The sequence below is a fragment of the Ceratotherium simum genome, chromosome 10 (genome assembly GCF_057802395.1).
Source record: "Ceratotherium simum simum isolate JZ-2026a chromosome 10, ASM5780239v1, whole genome shotgun sequence".
NCBI classification, from domain to species: Eukaryota; Metazoa; Chordata; class Mammalia; order Perissodactyla; family Rhinocerotidae; genus Ceratotherium; species Ceratotherium simum.
Window position 1 is genome coordinate 67,600,852 of NC_141909.1, and position 18,059 is coordinate 67,618,910.

The 18,059-nt window shown below is 34.1% G+C and overlaps 1 protein-coding gene across 5 annotated transcripts in view; it reads left to right on the forward strand.

The window, feature by feature from the left end:
- Positions 1-18,059, forward strand: part of ALG5 (ALG5 dolichyl-phosphate beta-glucosyltransferase) — a 46,526-nt gene that overhangs the window by 17,609 nt on the left and 10,858 nt on the right. For all 5 annotated transcript variants that reach the window (XM_087436187.1, XM_087436186.1, XM_004435332.3 and 2 more), the window contains 2 exons: positions 2,180-2,293; positions 13,888-13,947. In XM_087436187.1, the coding sequence (XP_087292313.1) occupies positions 2,180-2,293; positions 13,888-13,947 (174 nt within the window). The remainder of the gene's footprint in view (positions 1-2,179; positions 2,294-13,887; positions 13,948-18,059) is intronic.

Genomic DNA, 18,059 nt, shown 5'->3' on the forward strand with positions numbered 1-18,059 from the left:
ACATGCCAGGTGCTTTATTAGAGATACCAAGATGAAAGATAACCATCCTATCCTTAAGGATATCACAGTTTAGTAGTGCTGTAAATGCTCTAATAGAAGTATATGCAAAATGTTGGCACCACCCTCCATCTGGGAGGAGCAGCAAAGACTTCTCATAGGAGGTAAATTCTGCAGTGAGTCTTCAAGGAGGAGTAGGAATTATCCAGGCAAAAGTTGGGGCAGGGAGCTTGCAGAGGAGGAACATGACTAAAAGAAAGTGCCACAATAAAGGAACTGCTAGTGGTACACGTGGCTTGACTGTGTAGAGATAAGGTTAGAAGGGCAGGTGGGTTCAGATCATGAACTTTAGGCAAAGGACTTGTACACTTTTACCATTGACAGAGTTACAGCAGCCCGCGCAGTGGTATAGGCAAGGTGCAGAGAGTATTTATTTGGATTATGATGGTGACACAACAGAAGAGGAGAGGACAAGGTGTTAAAAATGAGGTAGAATTGTATCAGGTGATCGGGAAGAGGAGGAATGAGTTACAACGGTCTTGGTAACTGAGAAGATGATGATATTATTAATAAAAGGAATGAAACACTGGAGGAGAAACTGGTTTAAATGACAATATGTTTAGTTGAGTTTGAGCCCTGTTAAGTTTGAGGTACCAAGTAGTGATACCCAGAATAGCCTGGTAGAGAGGGTGTGAGTGAGTCATCCACACACATCAGATGATAGTTGAAGCCATTAAATTGGAAAGGAAGAGGGTATAGAGCAAAAGGAGAGCCAGGAATCAAGCCTTGGAGAAATGAGGCACGTGAGGAGGAAGAAAAATCAGAGAAAGAGCAGTCAGAGAGGATAGGGTATGATTGTATGGACAAGAATGGGCGCCGCTAACAGAGACTACCTTTTCAAGAAGTTTGGGCTGAAGTGAAGGCCATCAGTGGTAGAATGGGAGAGCAGCAGGCGTTAAAGAACCTGCTTAAAAAAAAGAAAGATGAGGTGGCTTAAACAGGTTTGGGGGCCAAAGGCAATTTTCCATTAATGCTGAGTAATAACCTCTAGTTCACCCTTGTCATGTATCATTGAAATAGTGCTTTCTTTTCTTTTTTTCTATTTCAAACTCATAGCTAGAGATTTTGTCTCTCAGAATGTTTTCTCTTTTCTAAAACTTCATATGTGTTATTCAGATGTTAAATATAACATTTTTATTTCTGTTTTTTTCCCCATATTCTAAATGGGTATTATAAAAGACATCACAGATTCTAATGATTGGGCTTATACTGTAGAATTAATGATCAGATTTCTGTCTACATTTATACGTATCTTATCTATATTCACACTGTTGAGTGATAGCAAAGCTATATTCTACTGTATTAAACCATAAAAATATTTACACTTAAGAAACAATAAATTGACTCAAATGTACCATGAAATTAAGAGTTTATATATAGTTTATTTCTGTGTGAAATATACACCATATTTTGTGCAAATACAGCCTTATTTTGCACAAAAGACCAACAGTTCAAAATTGAGTGGCATAATTTTGCCAAGTGGCAGAAGCCTCAAATAACATAAAATAGTATTTGAATATATCCCTACTTCCTAAATTTTAGTAACATCCATATTTCTTTATTCAATAATTAATTTAAAATACTTTAGACTCCACAATAAAGAATACTCAAGATCTATCATCTTATGATGCATTTCACAGCAAATCTGTATATTTGTTCAATCTGTCCATAAATATGTCCTTATATGCTGCTCTAAGTAGCCCCAGATCCCTTTAAGCACCATGATATATATGCAATTTATATAGTACATATATATAATATATATATCATACATATGTCATTTATACAAAATATATACTGTATATCACAGGTATTTTACTTTTTTATTCTTATTGATGCAGAATATCTTTAATTTGTCCAAATTATTTTCTTATCTTGATATTTTCCAAGGTATTAGTAATACGACCTCATGAAGTTTGTAAAATCATGAAATAGGCATTAGATACATTTGGAAAGATCTTATCAATGTCATTTGTTTTCAGTGAACTGTGGCCTCCTCCTGCCGTCAAATACCTAATATTTTGAGCTTAGATATTTTAAGTAAAGCAGAATAAACTGATATGTCATTGAATTTAACCTTAATTTTAAGCAGCTTTCTTTTAATTGAAATTTTTAAATACAGGGTGTATTCAGTTCTCGAGGAGAAAAGATCCTTATGGCAGATGCTGATGGAGCTACAAAGTTTCCAGATGTTGAGAAATTAGAAAAGGGACTGAATGGTCTACAGCCTTGGCCTGTGAGTATAGGAATATAGTTTAAATTATATTCAATCAAGAATGTAGGGGGTCTAAAGTAAAATTAAAATGGAGTTTACCTGTAAGTTTTAAATTACCTATAAGTTACCTAAAACTTACCTCTAAGTTTTAAATTTTTTTTTTCTTTGGTGTGAAATTCCTGTATACAGTCACACAGAAGAGCTAATCATTTTATTACAGACATTCACTGATTTTCTGAGATTCACTTCACAATCACTTATTTAATCTTCTGGCCATCTCTCTTGATTTTTAATTGCTTCTACCAAAGTTTTAATATTTATCATGTATATTTAGCTAAGGCTTTTATTTAAAGTCATGGACTGAGACTTCCAGGTAAAGATGTGAAATGAAACTGGGTCACAGAATCTTGTTTTTGATCAAACAAACAAACAAAAACACAAGCAGCAACCACTCAAAAAAGATTATGTGCAACTTATGCTATCACTTCAAGAAGTGGAGGTCGAGGGCCGGCCCCGTGGCTTAGCGGTTAAGTGTGTGCGCTGCGCTGCTGGCGGCCTGGGTTCGGATCCCAGGCGCGCACTGACGCACCGCTTCTCCGGACATGCTGAGGCCGTGTCCCACATACAGCAACTAGAAGGATGTGCAGCTATGACATACAACTATCTACTGGGGCTTTGGGGGAAAAAAAAATAAAATAAAATAAAATTATACATAAAAAAAAAAAGAGAAGTGGAGGTTGACTTTCACTCGGTATAATGCATTTGAGATTCATCCATATTGCTGTGTGTATCAATAATTTGTTCCATTTAATTGCCAAGTGTGGGTATACCACAGCTTATTTATCCATTCAACTGTTGAAGGAGATTTGGGCTGTTTCCAGCTGTTGGCAGTTACAAATAATACCAGTACCGTTGTGCATCACTTAACGATGGGGATACATTCTGAGAAATTCGTCGTTAGGCAATTTCATCATTGTGAAAACATCCATCGAGTGTGCTTAAACAAACCTAGAAGGTATAGCCTACTACACACCTAGGCTATATGGTACTAATCTCATGGGACCACCATTGTATATGGAGTCCGTTGTTGACCAAAATGTCATTATGGAGTACATGACTGTATCAACATTCATGTAAAAAAAAAAAGTGGAGACTGAGGAAAGAAAGAAAATCCTGGTGCCGTTCCCATAAAGATACTTAGAGAAAGAAGATGAATTTGCCAAATTCTGAGCTTTTTACCAAATACTCCCAGTCTGGAAAGAATCAGACTGAAGGAGTGAGTAAGCACCCTTGGACGACATCAGACAATACATAGTATCCTAGGATTTCAGCAGAAGCAAGAAAAATTGCTGAGGCTCACCAGTTTCAGGGCTTCAAGCTAAATTTGGGGCACAGATCCGTATGATTAGATCCATTCCTCAGTGGAATGAATGTACCCTTGTACAGGAAACGACAACATCTCACAGCAGCAAGGAACCCAAGTAACCCAACAGAGCTAGATAGAGCTCAAGAAATAAATGGCAACTACAGCAACATATTACTCCAAAAAAACGAATTAAAGTTTCATACAAAAGAAAGATAAACCCTATCTGAAAGCCAATGTAATCCAAAGAAAAGGATAAAATTACATGAGAATATTTTTGCTAAAGAAGTAATGATTAATGAAAATAAGAATTCAGCAACACGGGCATTTGAAGCTGAGATGACAAAATAATAAAATGATATTAAAAGAGAAATTACAGAACTAAGGAAACACATTGAGTGCCAAAATAAGATCCATAAATAGGACTATCCATGAATGAAATAGACTTAATTTAGAACTGTTTATTATTATTATATATTTGTTAAAATAATCCCTGTTCATTATAGCAAAAACCAAATAAAAAAGTAAAACACACATACAAAACCTAATAAAGCAAAACCCAGAAAACTTAATATTACAAAAACTCATATCCTACTTCCTAGAAATCAGTATCTCTTAATTTAATTTCATGGTTTGTGAAGTATGATTTCTCCCTCCACCATCACCCACTCCCCCTTTCTTTCCAGCAGTTTTTCTTTAAAGATACTAAATGAGTTAATTAATATAATTCTTAAAATATTTAGTTCTGAAAATATCCCTTTTACCTGTGCTATTCAAAACAGTAGCTACTAGCTCTGTGTGGCTATTTAAATTTAAATAAAATAAAATTTCAGTTCCTCAGTCTCACTGGCCACATTTCATATACTTGTGGCTTGTAGCTCCCTTACTGGCTAACACAGACTTAGAACATTTCCATCATCACAGAGAGTTCTGTTGGACAGTGCTGCCTTATACTGTATAATACAGAATTATTGTTGGCTATGTTTCATGTTCACTCTTACTAAAAATGTATGTCTTCTTCCACCTCTTACTAAATCATGATAAACTAGAAGAAAAATCCAACTGATGAAGCTGTTGGGTTTGATTTCCTAGTTCTCCCCAAAGAACCCACAGAGACTTGATCAGTGTTTCTCCTGCATTATCCCTGTAGCTTGGGGAGCCATGAGTGGGAGGAAGGGTGGAAGGTGTCAAATTGTTGGCAGCTGACTTTATGTCATTCTCCACTAGGGCAAAGAGAAATTAAATGGTTTAGCCAAAATTAGGAGGTGAACCAAACAATAAACAGGAAAATCATCTGATCCTTCCTCTTGTGAATCCAGTTCCCTTTATACTACTCTGAAAAGGAAAGGAGTTCTGATGTCATCTTTTTTTCTTATCATAATTCAATTTACTGCATTGTTACTGTAAATAATGAGCTTTAAAGAACTAACGCATCTGATTATGATTAAGCTGTTAATTCACAGCCTTGGTCTATGGCACCTCAAGGTATGCCTAATTATTTAAGAGGATCACAACTCTCTTGAATTAATTTGAACTCAGTTTGTTAAGAATTTTTATCAATATGCATCATATAACACTTTTTGGAGGAGTTGGAAAGGAGGCAGATAAATGATAGGTAATTAAAGTTCCAAATTCATTGTCTTTGGATCAACCCAATGAAAATTATTTTTGAATCAGGACCCCTGTCTACTCATGATTCTGACAAAGCTTATAAACAGTCATCACTCTCAGAAAACTTATACTCTGAAGCTAACGTGCATAGACGAGTTAGAAAGAAACTTTTTAATTATCTAATTCAGGTGTTGGCAAACTTTTTCTGTAAGGGGCCATATAGTAAATATTTTCAACTTTAAAGCCATACAATCTCTGTTGCAACTACTCAACTCTGTGGTTGTAGCACAAATACATAAATGAATGACCATGCCTCTGTTCCAATAAAATTTTATTTATAAAAACAAGCAGCAGGCCAGATTTGGGCCCTGGGCTGTGGTTTGCAGACCCTTGATCTAATTTAATCATTTATTCAGTATTGAAAAGTTTTCGTAACTACCAAGTGATCTTTCAGTGTCTGCTTGCATAGCTGTAGTGATGCCCAAGCAGCCCATCCATCTCAACTCAGCTATAAAGTTCCTCTTTATATTGAATGCAAATCTGTCTCCTTTTAATCACCCCCTTTGGTTGGTTCTAGTTTTTCTAGTTCCAGTTTTTAAACAGCATATTTCTTTTTCTTATCATCCTGGTCATCTTCCACTGAAGATGCTTCAGTTGGTATGGATCTGATTACCACGTTACATTGTGACCTCATACAGCCAACTCTTTTTCATGTGTTGCCATTAAACCTTGTCTCCACATCCTTATACTGGTATCATTGTTATTTTTATTTCTGTGTTTCTTTTGCTTTGTTTTGTTTAGGAGGGAAAGTGTGGCTCTTTATTTATCCCTATTAAACATCAGCATGTTCAATTTCAGTTTCTCAAGGTGTAGGTTCTTATTCTATCTTTAATGTAATTCCTATTCCCTTCTCAATTCATTTAAGCCACAAATTCGATAAGCATACCTTGCATAGACTCCCTTAAGCCCTAATAAAAACTGACTAGAATAGTTCTGAAAACAATGACACGGGAACATGGTTTCAAAGTAATCAAGTGCCATAATGACTACACGACTGACTCACTAGATGGCAGTAGTTCACTTAAATGTCTTACGGTATCAATGGCTTCTAATATTTTCTTTCTTCTCAGCTGATTTTATTTTTAATTGCAACAAAAAAGAAATTTCCTGCTACTTCTTACTTGTATTTCCTCTTAGAGTAACCAGGTCATATATTCGGGTCTGATTATTCTTATATCATGACTTAGAAAAATTGCCTATAATTCCTTCTCTGAAGATAATTGTTCTTTTAAGATTTTAAACTAAATGTATGTAATTTAAGTAGAGCTTTGTATGGTAAACAAATAGATATTTACCTATTTCCAAATATTTTATTTGTATTATCTTTTTTAAGTGCAAAGCTTTCCTCCCAGCCTTTCGAGTTCCTAACTCGTAATTCTACCTCTTTTAATAAAAATATGGTTGATTTTACAGTAATTTTTCTAAGTAAAGCATATGATGATCACTTGTTTAGGGATTTAACTTCGAAATAGAGTCAAAAATCCCCGAACAAGCAACATAGATGACAAAAAGTCTGTACTCCATAATCATAGAGTAATTCCTCAGGCTATGACTTGGATCTTAAATTCTCATTTAGACATAGTTCCAACAAGCTTAGTTTTTAGGTTTTTAAGTCCACAAATGATTAAAGGTAATGGATATGGAAGAGATATGGAGTAAAATTACGTTAAGAAAAACTATGGGAAACAAATATTAACCACACACACTCACACCCTGTACGTTCCTTTGTCTTCAATATAGTAATCCTTGGCCAAGTACTGTTTTGGTACACCAACATTTCATATGTTTCTGCATGGTTTGGTTGTTCCTTAAACAAAAGAATAACAATTACTGCTTCCTTTTTTTTGGACCATGTGGGCAGGTCTAAGAGCCTAGTGTATTTGTTTCACCCTCTCAATATGTGGGTAGATGACCAGGCTTCCAAAAGAGATCCCTTAATTTCCCAAATCATTTGTTTTAAAGCCCAGGCAGTTACACAAGTATTTTGCTGAAATCTTTGTGAAAATAAAACAAAGGAGAATACGAAAATTAAAAAGGCAGTCTTGAAAATGTAAAAAGTGGTATACTGTACACAATAAAAATTTTAGGAGAGTCTGTCTTAGCAGATCACAGTATGTTTCCCAAAGCTTTGAAGGACAAGGGCTGCCTATCAGAGCAGGTGTTTAATGCCAACAGACCTAGTTTGAAACTGGATATCTCTTAGAACAGGGAACAGCAAACTTTTTCTGTAAAGGGCAGAGAGTAAACACTTCAGGCTTTGTGGACCATGTATGGTCTCTGCTGCAATATTCTTTTAACAACCCTGTAAAAACCATTCTTGGTGCATAGGCCATCCAAAAACAGGCAGCAGCCGGGCTTTGGCCCACAGGCCGGAGTTACTGCCCTTGTTCTAGAAGATTAAAACCTTGATTTTAACAACCATAATTTTTGCTAACCACAGAAATTTTCATAAATTTAATATCCTCGTGATTGTCAGGAGAAAATACTCTTAATTTAAAAGGCAGGAAAGTAATAGGGCACCTTTCATCAAATAAAAGGAAGAAAAAGAACAAGTGTTGCCAAATTTATCTGTTGTCTCTGCAGATTGATACAATATTTTTTTAGAACGACTTGGAAATATGAATCCACAGCTTTAAATAATTCACATCTGTTGACCCAGTAATACATGTCCATTGACCCAACTTTGAGAAATTTAAGTAAATAATTAAGAATGTGTATAAAAATAAATTTTCAAGGATTTTTGCTTATTTGTTTTTTATATAGCAGTGTTTTTAAATAAGAGAAAAAACTAGAAACAATTTTAAATGTCCGATATTAAGTTACACTAGTTAAATTCATTATTATATAGGATGGCTATTCATTATACATAATTAAGTGAAAATAGCAAATTTTAAACATCTGGATATATATGGATAAATCTATCTTATATATAAAATAATGTGTTAACATCAGTTGTCTCTGGATGGTAGAATTATGGGTATCTTTCCAAATTTTTTTTTAGATTAATTTTATTGTTTGTTTTTAACAATGGGCCTATATTACTTTTGAGGAAAAAAGGGGGGAGATGATTTTTTTTTAATCAAAACTTTATTTTTTAATAAATAAAAATTTTTCTTAACTCAGTAGTTTGCTTCACATGCTGAGTTTTCCATTTCTGCCCATATTGGATGAATATCGCTAATTTTACTATCTGACTTATACTAATTTCTAAAGTTTTTCAACTTTGTTTCTATATGTCTACCTTATTTGGAGTCATTTTTGTCTTTTGGAGTGCCTGTGCCAATTTCCATTTCCATTTCAGTATGTTTCTTAACTTTGGATGTGGAGTTGAAATAGACCTAGTTTAAAATTCCTTGCAAACTTGGGCAAGTTAATCCATCCACCTCACTTTCCTCATCTCTGACATAAGGACAATGCACCCAAGTTCATAATCCTGAGGTAATAATTAAAATTAGAAAAATGTATGTCGAGTGTTTAGTATGTGTTCAGCACTCAGCAACCATTACCTCTAATTATTAACATTAGTCTGTGATTGATTTTCAGAACTAATTCTAATGTTGCTGTTTATAATTGTTAATGTAAATTGGATTTGCCTAGTTCTTCTAGTCTATTCCTTCTCTCCAATGAATTGTGAGAAAACACTTAACTAAAAAAGTATTAGGAAAGAGAGATGCTGATTAAGCATTTCTTTCTAGAATACCATGCAGTACCACTTTCTCCACTTTTAAAAGCCAACTGTCCACATGAAAAGATGTTCAACATCACTAATCATTAGGGAAATGCAAATCAAAACAACACTAAGATACCACCTCACGCCCATTAGAATGGCTATAATCACCAAGACAAAAAACAACAAGTGTTGGAGAGGATGTGGAGAAACAGGAACCCTCATACACACCTGGTGGGAATGCAAACTGGTGCAGCCTCTATGGAAAACGGTATGGAGATTCCTCAAAGAATTAAAAATAGAGATGCCCTATCACCCAGCCATCCCACTACTGGGAATCTATCCAACGAACCTGAAATCAACAATCCAAAGAGGCTTATGCACCCCTATGTTCATTGCAGCATTATTCACCATAGCCAAGAAGTGGAAGCAACCTAAGTGTCCCTCGACTGACAATTGGATTAAGAAAATGTGATATATATGTACAATGGAATACTACTCAGCCATAAAAAAAGACAAAATAGTCCCATTTGCAACAACATGGATGGGCCTGGAGCGTATTATGTTAAGTGAAATAAGCCAGAAAGAGAAAGACAAACACTGTATGATCTCACTCATATGTGGAATATAAGCCAACACATGGACAGAAAAAACTGTATTGTGGTTACCAGGGGCAGTGGGGGTGGGGGGTGGGCACAAGGGGTGAAGGGAGTCATATATATGGTGATGGACAAACAAAAATGCACAACCCAAAATTTCACAATGTTAAAAACCATTAAAACATCAATAAAAAAAAAAAGCCAACTGTCATAGTAACTAAAATATTCATTTTTTAAAAACCATGAGAAATTCACCTATACTCTGAAAGAAGCTTAAAAGAAAGAGACTCCATGTCTACATGCATTTTCTAATATGGACAGTTTTTAAAACAAGAATATCCTTCATTCCAGAAGAACAGCTAACTGTTCTAAAAGCTATTTAGATGAATCCCACCTGACATTGAGATCAGTATCAGGGATTCAGTTCTTACATCAGAACTCCAGTTATACAAAACCCTCTTAAAAGCTTTTAGAGACTTATGCTGAAAGAAAAGGAGATTTTAAATGAAAGCCTTTGTTTTTGATTTGTTTTTAGGTTAATTAAATGATATTTTAACTTTACTCAGTCTCTGAACGGTAGAAGGATGTCCTTTTTTATCTGTTGCTCAGTGATGTTACTGTTCTTTTTGGATTCAAAGTTAAAGCTTATTTGTCCTATACTATCTGAACTTTTAACGTGGTTCTTCTCTAGGAAAACCCTTCTCTCCCTCCTTCAGCAAAGTACCTCTGCCAGAAAAAGAAAGGAAGTAATTATTCTACTATGAAATAGTAAGCAAAGTATATAACAGATAATTTCCAAAAGAAAATGTGGATGACTAACAAAAATTCCTCAGAAATTTACTTTTTTATTAAAAAAAAAAAAGGAAATTAGAGATGTGTGGTTTTATTTTCCCATTAGCAAATTAGCAAACTGAAATAAGAATAAATAGAACCAGCAAGAATTTGATGAAATAGTCATCAGACCAGTTAGTGGGAGTGTAAAGAGCCTTTTAAAGAATAATTTGTCCCATAGACATTAAAAACATTCATAGTTTTAACTTAGTATTCTACTTCTATGATTTTCTGCAAAGAAAGCAATCCAAAATACAGTTAGAGTTTTATATTCAAAGATGTTCTTTTAGGCACCTTTATAATAACATGAAATTAGAAATGGTAATCTATACGGTGAAATATTATATTATCCTTACAATGAACACAAAAAAGAAGACAGACATGCAACACTACTATGACAAGTTCTTGAAAAATAAACCTGAATCTTATCAAGCCTCCAACTCTGACAACCAGTTTACGGGAAATACAGAGGACAGAGGTACATGTTAAACATCACCGGGGGAGTGCAATCAGCAAAATCCAAAACCTGGGAAGCTCTACAAGACAAATTACATGGTTTCTTTAACAAATAAATTATAAGAAAAAAATTTTAAAGAGGTAAGAGGAACCCATGGATAAAAGAAATACCAATCAATTTGTATGGATTTTATTTGGCTCTTGATTCAAACAAACTGAAAACATTTATGAGATAATTGGGCAAATTTAAAAACTGACTGTATATTTGATGGTGTTAAGGAATTATTATTAATATTTTCAGTATTATAGTGGTACTATAATTAAAATATATCAATTTATAATATATGATGCTTAGAAGTTGTTTCAAAATAATCCCAGGTTGGGTGGGGTGGTAGTGAGGGGCTTTAGAAGAAGTGAGATTGGCAGTTGGCCCTGTGTTCATAATTGTTCAATCCAGGTGACAGGGACATGGGGGCTTTATTTTCTTATTCTCTCTACTTTTGTGTATGTTTGAAAATACCCATAATAAAAAGTTCAAAAACAAGGAACTTGAATATAAGAAATTTTTAGGTTATTTTAAATGAAAAAGAGCATGATATACATGAGTAAATTTCAGCTATGGGTTTTTAAATGCGAAGAAAAAAAGAAATATACAAAATGTTATCAGTGGTTGCTTTTAGGTAGTGAGATTATACATGACCTCTCTCTTTATAATCAAGTTTTATCATATATATGTAAATGTATTTGCTTTCCAATTTTTTTTACAATGAGCACTTTTTAATTTTATTTATTTTGGTGAATGGTTCAAAATTCAAATAGTATAAAAAAATATATAGCGCAACTAGCTCCACCATTCATTTCTCAGTCACCCAATTACTCCTAGAAGTAGCTAGTGTTATCCTTTTCTTATATATCCATCTGGAAGTTTGTATATGTATTCTTTATTTAGACTTCTTTTTTTTTTTTTTTGAGGAAGATTGGCCCTGCGGTAATATCTATTGCCAATCTTCCTCTTTTTTTTTTTCCTTTTTTCTCCCCAGAGCCCCAGTATATAGTTGTATATCATAGTTGTAGTGTTGTAGCTCTTCTGTGTGGGACACCGCCTCAGCATGGCTTGATGAGCAGTGAGTTGGTCCACACCCAGTATCCAAACCGGCGAACCCCGGGCCGCCGAAGCTGAACATGCAAACTTAACCGCTGTGCCACCGGGCCGGCCCCTATGTATTCTCTATTTAAAAATGCAAATCGTAACACTATACACTGTTCTGTTGTTTCCATTTAACAATATATCTTGGAGATTAAGCCATACACACATCAGAGTGCTTGCTCATTCTTTCACAGCTTCATAGCTAGTCCCTTTGGATGGACATACAAGTTTGCTGCTTCAAACAATGAAATGATTAACCTTGCATGAATGTCATACACAGATGCAAGTTTATTTTTAGGAAGAATTCCTAGTTGTGGAATCGTGGAATTGTGGAATTGCTAGGTCAAATTATATGTATATTTGTAATTCTGATAACAGTTTTCAAATTGCTGTCCATATAGAGTGTGTAGGCACAATATGGTAAAAACTTATAGGTTTTATTTATATTGCTCTTGGCATAAGGGTGACTGAGGATCTTTTCAGTTGTAAGAGCTATTTTCACTTCCTCTTTTGTGAACTCTCTGTTCATAGCCTTTGCCTCTTTTCCAGCTGAGTTGTTGAGTACTTTTTTAATAATTTGTAGGAGCACTTTGTGCACTTTGGACATTAGCCTTTTGTCTGTAATATAAATTATCAATATTTTCCCCCAATTTATTTGTCTTTTAATTTTTAATATGGTTGGATTTTTGTTGTTTTGCCACGCAACAATTTTTTTTTATTGTCATTTATTTATGTACTTGTGCCTTCCTTGAGATCAAATTATTTCTATTTTACACTTAAATCTTTGATGTATCTGAAATATATCCTTGTCAGTGTGAGGCTTGGTTTCCAAATGGCTACCAAGATGCCCTACAGCATTTATTAGTTCATCTTTTTACCACTGATTTAAAAAGTCATCTTTATCGTATTCTAAGTACCCACATGTTTTGAGTGTCTGTGTTTCTGGCCATTCCATTCTGGCCTATGGATTTATCTATTTACATTCCAGTACGTTTTTAATTATTGTAGCTTTATAATATATTTTTAAATCCTCTGGAGCTAGTCCTCCTTCCTCACTCTTAGAATTTTCCTAGCTCTTCTTGGTTCTTTATTTTTCAATATTAACTTTCAAATCAGCTTGTCTAGTTCAATGAGAAATTAGTTTGGTATTTCTATTGGTATGGCCTTAATTTAAAGATTAACTTAGGGAGCATTGATTTGTTTTAATGTTGTCTTCACATACTCTCATCCATAATCACGGTATGCCCCTCTATATGTTTTATTGTTTTGTTTCCCTTGGTAGCATTTACATGTTTCCTTTATTTAGATCTTGCTACATTTCTTGTAAAGTTTACTTCTAGATTTTTCTTTTTTATTGATGTTGTAAATGCTGTCTTTTTTTCCATTTTATCTTCTGATTATTGTTTGTACATATGAAGGCTAAAATATTATGTATATATTCATTTTGTGCCCAGTTATCTTTTCAGATTCTCTTATTGTTTGTAGTAGTTTTCTGTTGATATTCTTAGATTTTCCAGAATGTGATGATTATATATAAAATCATACTATCTACAGATAATCCTTTTCTTTCTAATACTATTAATTTTTCTTTCTAAAAAATTGTACTTATATTGATACAGTATTTCAAATCAGAAAAGTCATTTAAATATATGAATTTTGAAGTAATACATGCCCCTTATATTTAGCCCTAAATAGTGTCCTCTTAGTAAGTGCAATTAGGCTTCTTGAAGCTGTACCTATTCTGAACTCAATAAACCTTTAATGATATTTAATGTTACTTTTTTAACAAATCAGTTTCTTAAAAATGAGATATTCACATTGAAAATAAATATTTTTATTAATGATACTTAAACAATGAAAAATTATTTTTTTTCCCCTCAGGATCAAATGGCTATTGCATGTGGATCTCGAGCTCATTTGGAGAAAGAATCAATTGCTCAGGTGAGGCTGTCATTACCTGGCATGGATCAGCAGTTTGTTCCTTTTTTACATGTACATCAGTACACAATAAGACATACTTAATCTTATAAAACTGAGGCACCTTTCAAAAGAAAAGAAAATAATTTTTGTAATTTTGGAAAGTTTATAAAGAATCGGCACATTTGGGAATTGATTCTGTTTTTAATGAGCAGACAGAAGGACGTAAACTTTACTTTGACTTAGGATGCAAGCAGCTCTTTTTCATTTTTTTTTTTTTAAGACTGAGTCCCCATTCAGTTAGAATATGTGACATACTTTTCTAAATGATGCACTTTTTTTTTTTTTTTTTTTTTTTTTTTTTTATTCAGTTTTTTCCCCCCAAAGCCCCAGTAGATAGTTGCATGTCATAGGTTCACATCCTTCTAGTTGCTGTATGTGGGACTCGGCCTCACGTTGGACGGAGAAGTGGTGCCTCGGGGCGCTCCCGGGATCCGAACCCGGGCCGCCAGCATCAGAGCGCGCGCACTTAACCGCTAAGCCACGGAGCCGGCCCATAAATGATGCACTTTTGAACCTATTAACAGCCTTTAGTTTTTCTCATATTGGCACACAGAAGTACTATATTTTGAGTTTCATTCAAAGTTTAAAATTTTTTTTAACTTTATTCCTCTTAGAAAAGCACTGTACCTTAGAATTTGACAAGTTGTAACTGCCCTTTTTAGGATTTTTTAAAAACAAATCACTGAAGACGTTAAATTCTTTATTTTACAATTTGCAGATTAGGCTAGAAAAGCTGGAGTAACTTGAAGGAAAAAATATATTAAGGAATTATTCTATGTAATTTTTTTTATTTTAATCATTTTTTCACTTAAAATTGTTGATCTAGTGTAACAAGCCCAGTAATTGTCCTTTATATTCTTAACGGTTCATCTACTAGAGTGGTCAAGTAGTTTGAGAATAAAGCCGTATTTTTCAGTGCAAGGTCAAAATTATTTGGTGAGTTTTTTTTCAAAATGCATATTTCTAGGTCAGTTCCAGACACACTGAATCAGACTCTAGGCATGGGACCAAGAGTCTGCATTTTTAACAGTTTCCCAGGTCACCCTTATGCATACCAGAGTTTGAGAACCAGTGGCATAAAAGGTTGAAACTTTTTCTCAATGATTCTGAAATAAGATACGAAGAAATTCTAATTTTTTTCCAACATATACTGATGGCAGTCATAAAACCTCTTAAGGATTATGCTCAAACGTGGAAACCTAGACTCCTTTTTTTTTAAGAAATAAATTATTTTAACATCTTGAGCATCTAGCCCAGTATTCTACATCCCTGTGGACTCACATTGGTATTTGAAAAAGGTTAATCCATTAACCATAGAGAATATCATACTCCTAGAAATTTAAAACTGAAAGAGAGTTTAGAGATTAGCTAATCCAACTTCATCACTTTACTGATACACGAGGGATAAGGAAAGGAAAAGTGTATGTCCAAGAGGTTCAGCATATTATTTATAATAATACTAGAAACTATAAAATACTAAATTCCAACACTTTGATATTTCCCCTGGATGAAATGTCATGCAGCCAATAAAACACATAATAATGGAGACTACATAATAACATGAGAAAATACCTAAATTATTAGGTTGTATGAAAAAAAAGTATGATATTATAAATACAGTATAATTGTGTAAAAATATCTATGCAAACAAAAACATGTAATGAAAATAGACTGATATTAATTTAATGGTTTTGTAAGTAAATTTTTTTCCTTTTTTCAAAAAATATATTAATAGAGAAAAAAAGGATAATCTACTTGGTGAAGGAAAAAGAGATAGATTGGAGAAATAGGAAGCAATAATTAGGAAGCTATTGAAGTAATCTAGGCAAGAGATAGTTTGGCCCTGTATTTATTTTTGGTGGCAGTAGAAAGGAACTATTTTGTTCGTTTTTAACGGTGTAAATTCTTTTCACATAGAACATCCATTAGTTGAAAACTCTTTTAATTTTTCTTAGAATAGTATTTAAATGAGACTGTGCTATAGTCTGTCTTCTTTTACCTATAACTTTTTAGTTATGGATTTATATAGTATGTATAAACTTTATACTATGTAGTTTGTTTATTTTTTAATTTTTATTTATTTATTTTTCCCCCAAAGCCCCAGTAGATAGTTGTATGTCATAGCTGCACATGCTTCTGGTTGCTGTATGTGGGACGTGGCCTCAGCATGGCCGGAGAAGCAGTGCGCTGGGGCACACCGGGATCCAAACCCCGGGCAGCCAGTAGCGGAGCGCGCGCACTTAACCGCTAAGCCACGGGGCCGGCCCTATACTATGTAGTTTATAGTATTGCTTTTAGCCAGAGATCAGGGGATCTATCCCAGGATCTGCATGTTTATAATTTATCTTGTTATCCATCCATCAATTCCTCCATCTCTAAAACTTAGTGATTGATTTAGTGCTTTTGGACGCCACAGAGTTGGCTGCTACTCTGTAGGAAGACAGGATAAACTGATCTACTGACTAGAGACCAGCAGTTGTCTACTGCAGATGCTCAGTAGGCGTGTAGTTCAAGTCCAGATAATTCTCGTAGAGCTTTACTTGTCTAATAGAAGCTCATCTCCAAGAGGCAACACATCCATCTGCCACGTGTCCAAGAAACTGCAGTGTAGCCTTCCATTTCTGAGCCACTCAGGTTTGCTCTTAATGTTCTTGCAATGGTGATCAATCTGTGGACAGTGAAAAAATTATAAAAGAATTAATTAATCAAGATAGTAAACAGCAACCTCAATAGCTTAACTCCATAGTTTTCAGACTTACCTTTCCTAAATACCTTTATACACATTCTCAGTTAATTATACCATCTGTTCTACTGCTCTCTTGGAAGACAAACGTGATATAGCACCAGTGGAGTCTTTTAGCATCCTTAAATTTGTTCATGTTCCCATGTGTTCTGTATAACAGTTATAACAATGATGTTTATATTGTGTGGGTATTCTTGAATTGATCATTTTTAAAGGATTTAAAATAGAGTCTATTACCATTTATTTGATGTCTTTAGATTTTCTTTGAAGAGTCTTTTCTTAAGTCTTGGGACTTCTTTGAACTTCCGATTTTAAGATAATGAAATTACCAGTCAGCTTTAAATTTCACCTGAATTCTTTGTTTACATTTCATAAAGATTAGAGAGATTGTTGTTAATATTGAAGTAGTGAATGTCTTTATCCTTCATATTTTTTTTTTTTATAATTTTATTTATTTTTCCCCCGAAAGCCCCAGTAGATAATTGTATGTCATAGCTGCACACCCTTCTAGTTGCTGTATGTGGGACGCGGCCTCAGCATGGCCGGAGAAGCGGTGCGTCGGTGCGCGCCCGGGATCCGAACCTGGGCCGCCGGCAGCGGAGCACGCGCACTTAACCGCTAAGCCACGGGGCCGGCCCTTCCTTCATATTTTTAAATGTCTACTTCAGAAATTCATATAATGCTACGCTATGACTTTGTTAGCTTCATTTAACTAAATAAGTCTATCCTATAATAGTATATTTTTAGACGTCTTCTAAATTTTTAGGTTTTCTGCCAAGTTCTCAAAATTAAAGAAAGATCCTCTTGTTTGTAGTTTATCTTGTTATGCTTTTAAATGTCGGAAATCAAATAAGTTAAGGTCTTCATGTGAACTCCACATGTTTCTGGTTTTTCAAAAATAACTGTTATCCTAAAACAAACAAAAATCTTCTATTAACATCCAAGCAGAAGCAGTTATGAATATTTTCATTTGGTAACTAGTAAGCTCACCTAAATCATGTTAAAAATCATTCAAGGAGAATAGTTTATAGGTATTATATTTCTACCTTTTAATTTTTATTTTTCTATCTTTCAATTTCTATTTGTTCCTTTCCTAAGCATAAATATTCTTTTGGAGGTTTAATCAGTCAACCAGTATTTATTGGAAGTATTTTTTTTGGAAGGCACTGAGCAAGCTGTTGTGAGATTTCCAAAGTATTTTAAAATGAGGTTTCTGCCCTATCTACTTAGAGAGGTAAGACATATTTACATCAAAACATAACTAATGATTCTAGATAATAAATAAGAAGTGCTAGATGCTTTCAAAAAGTTTGTTTTACATACTTTATAG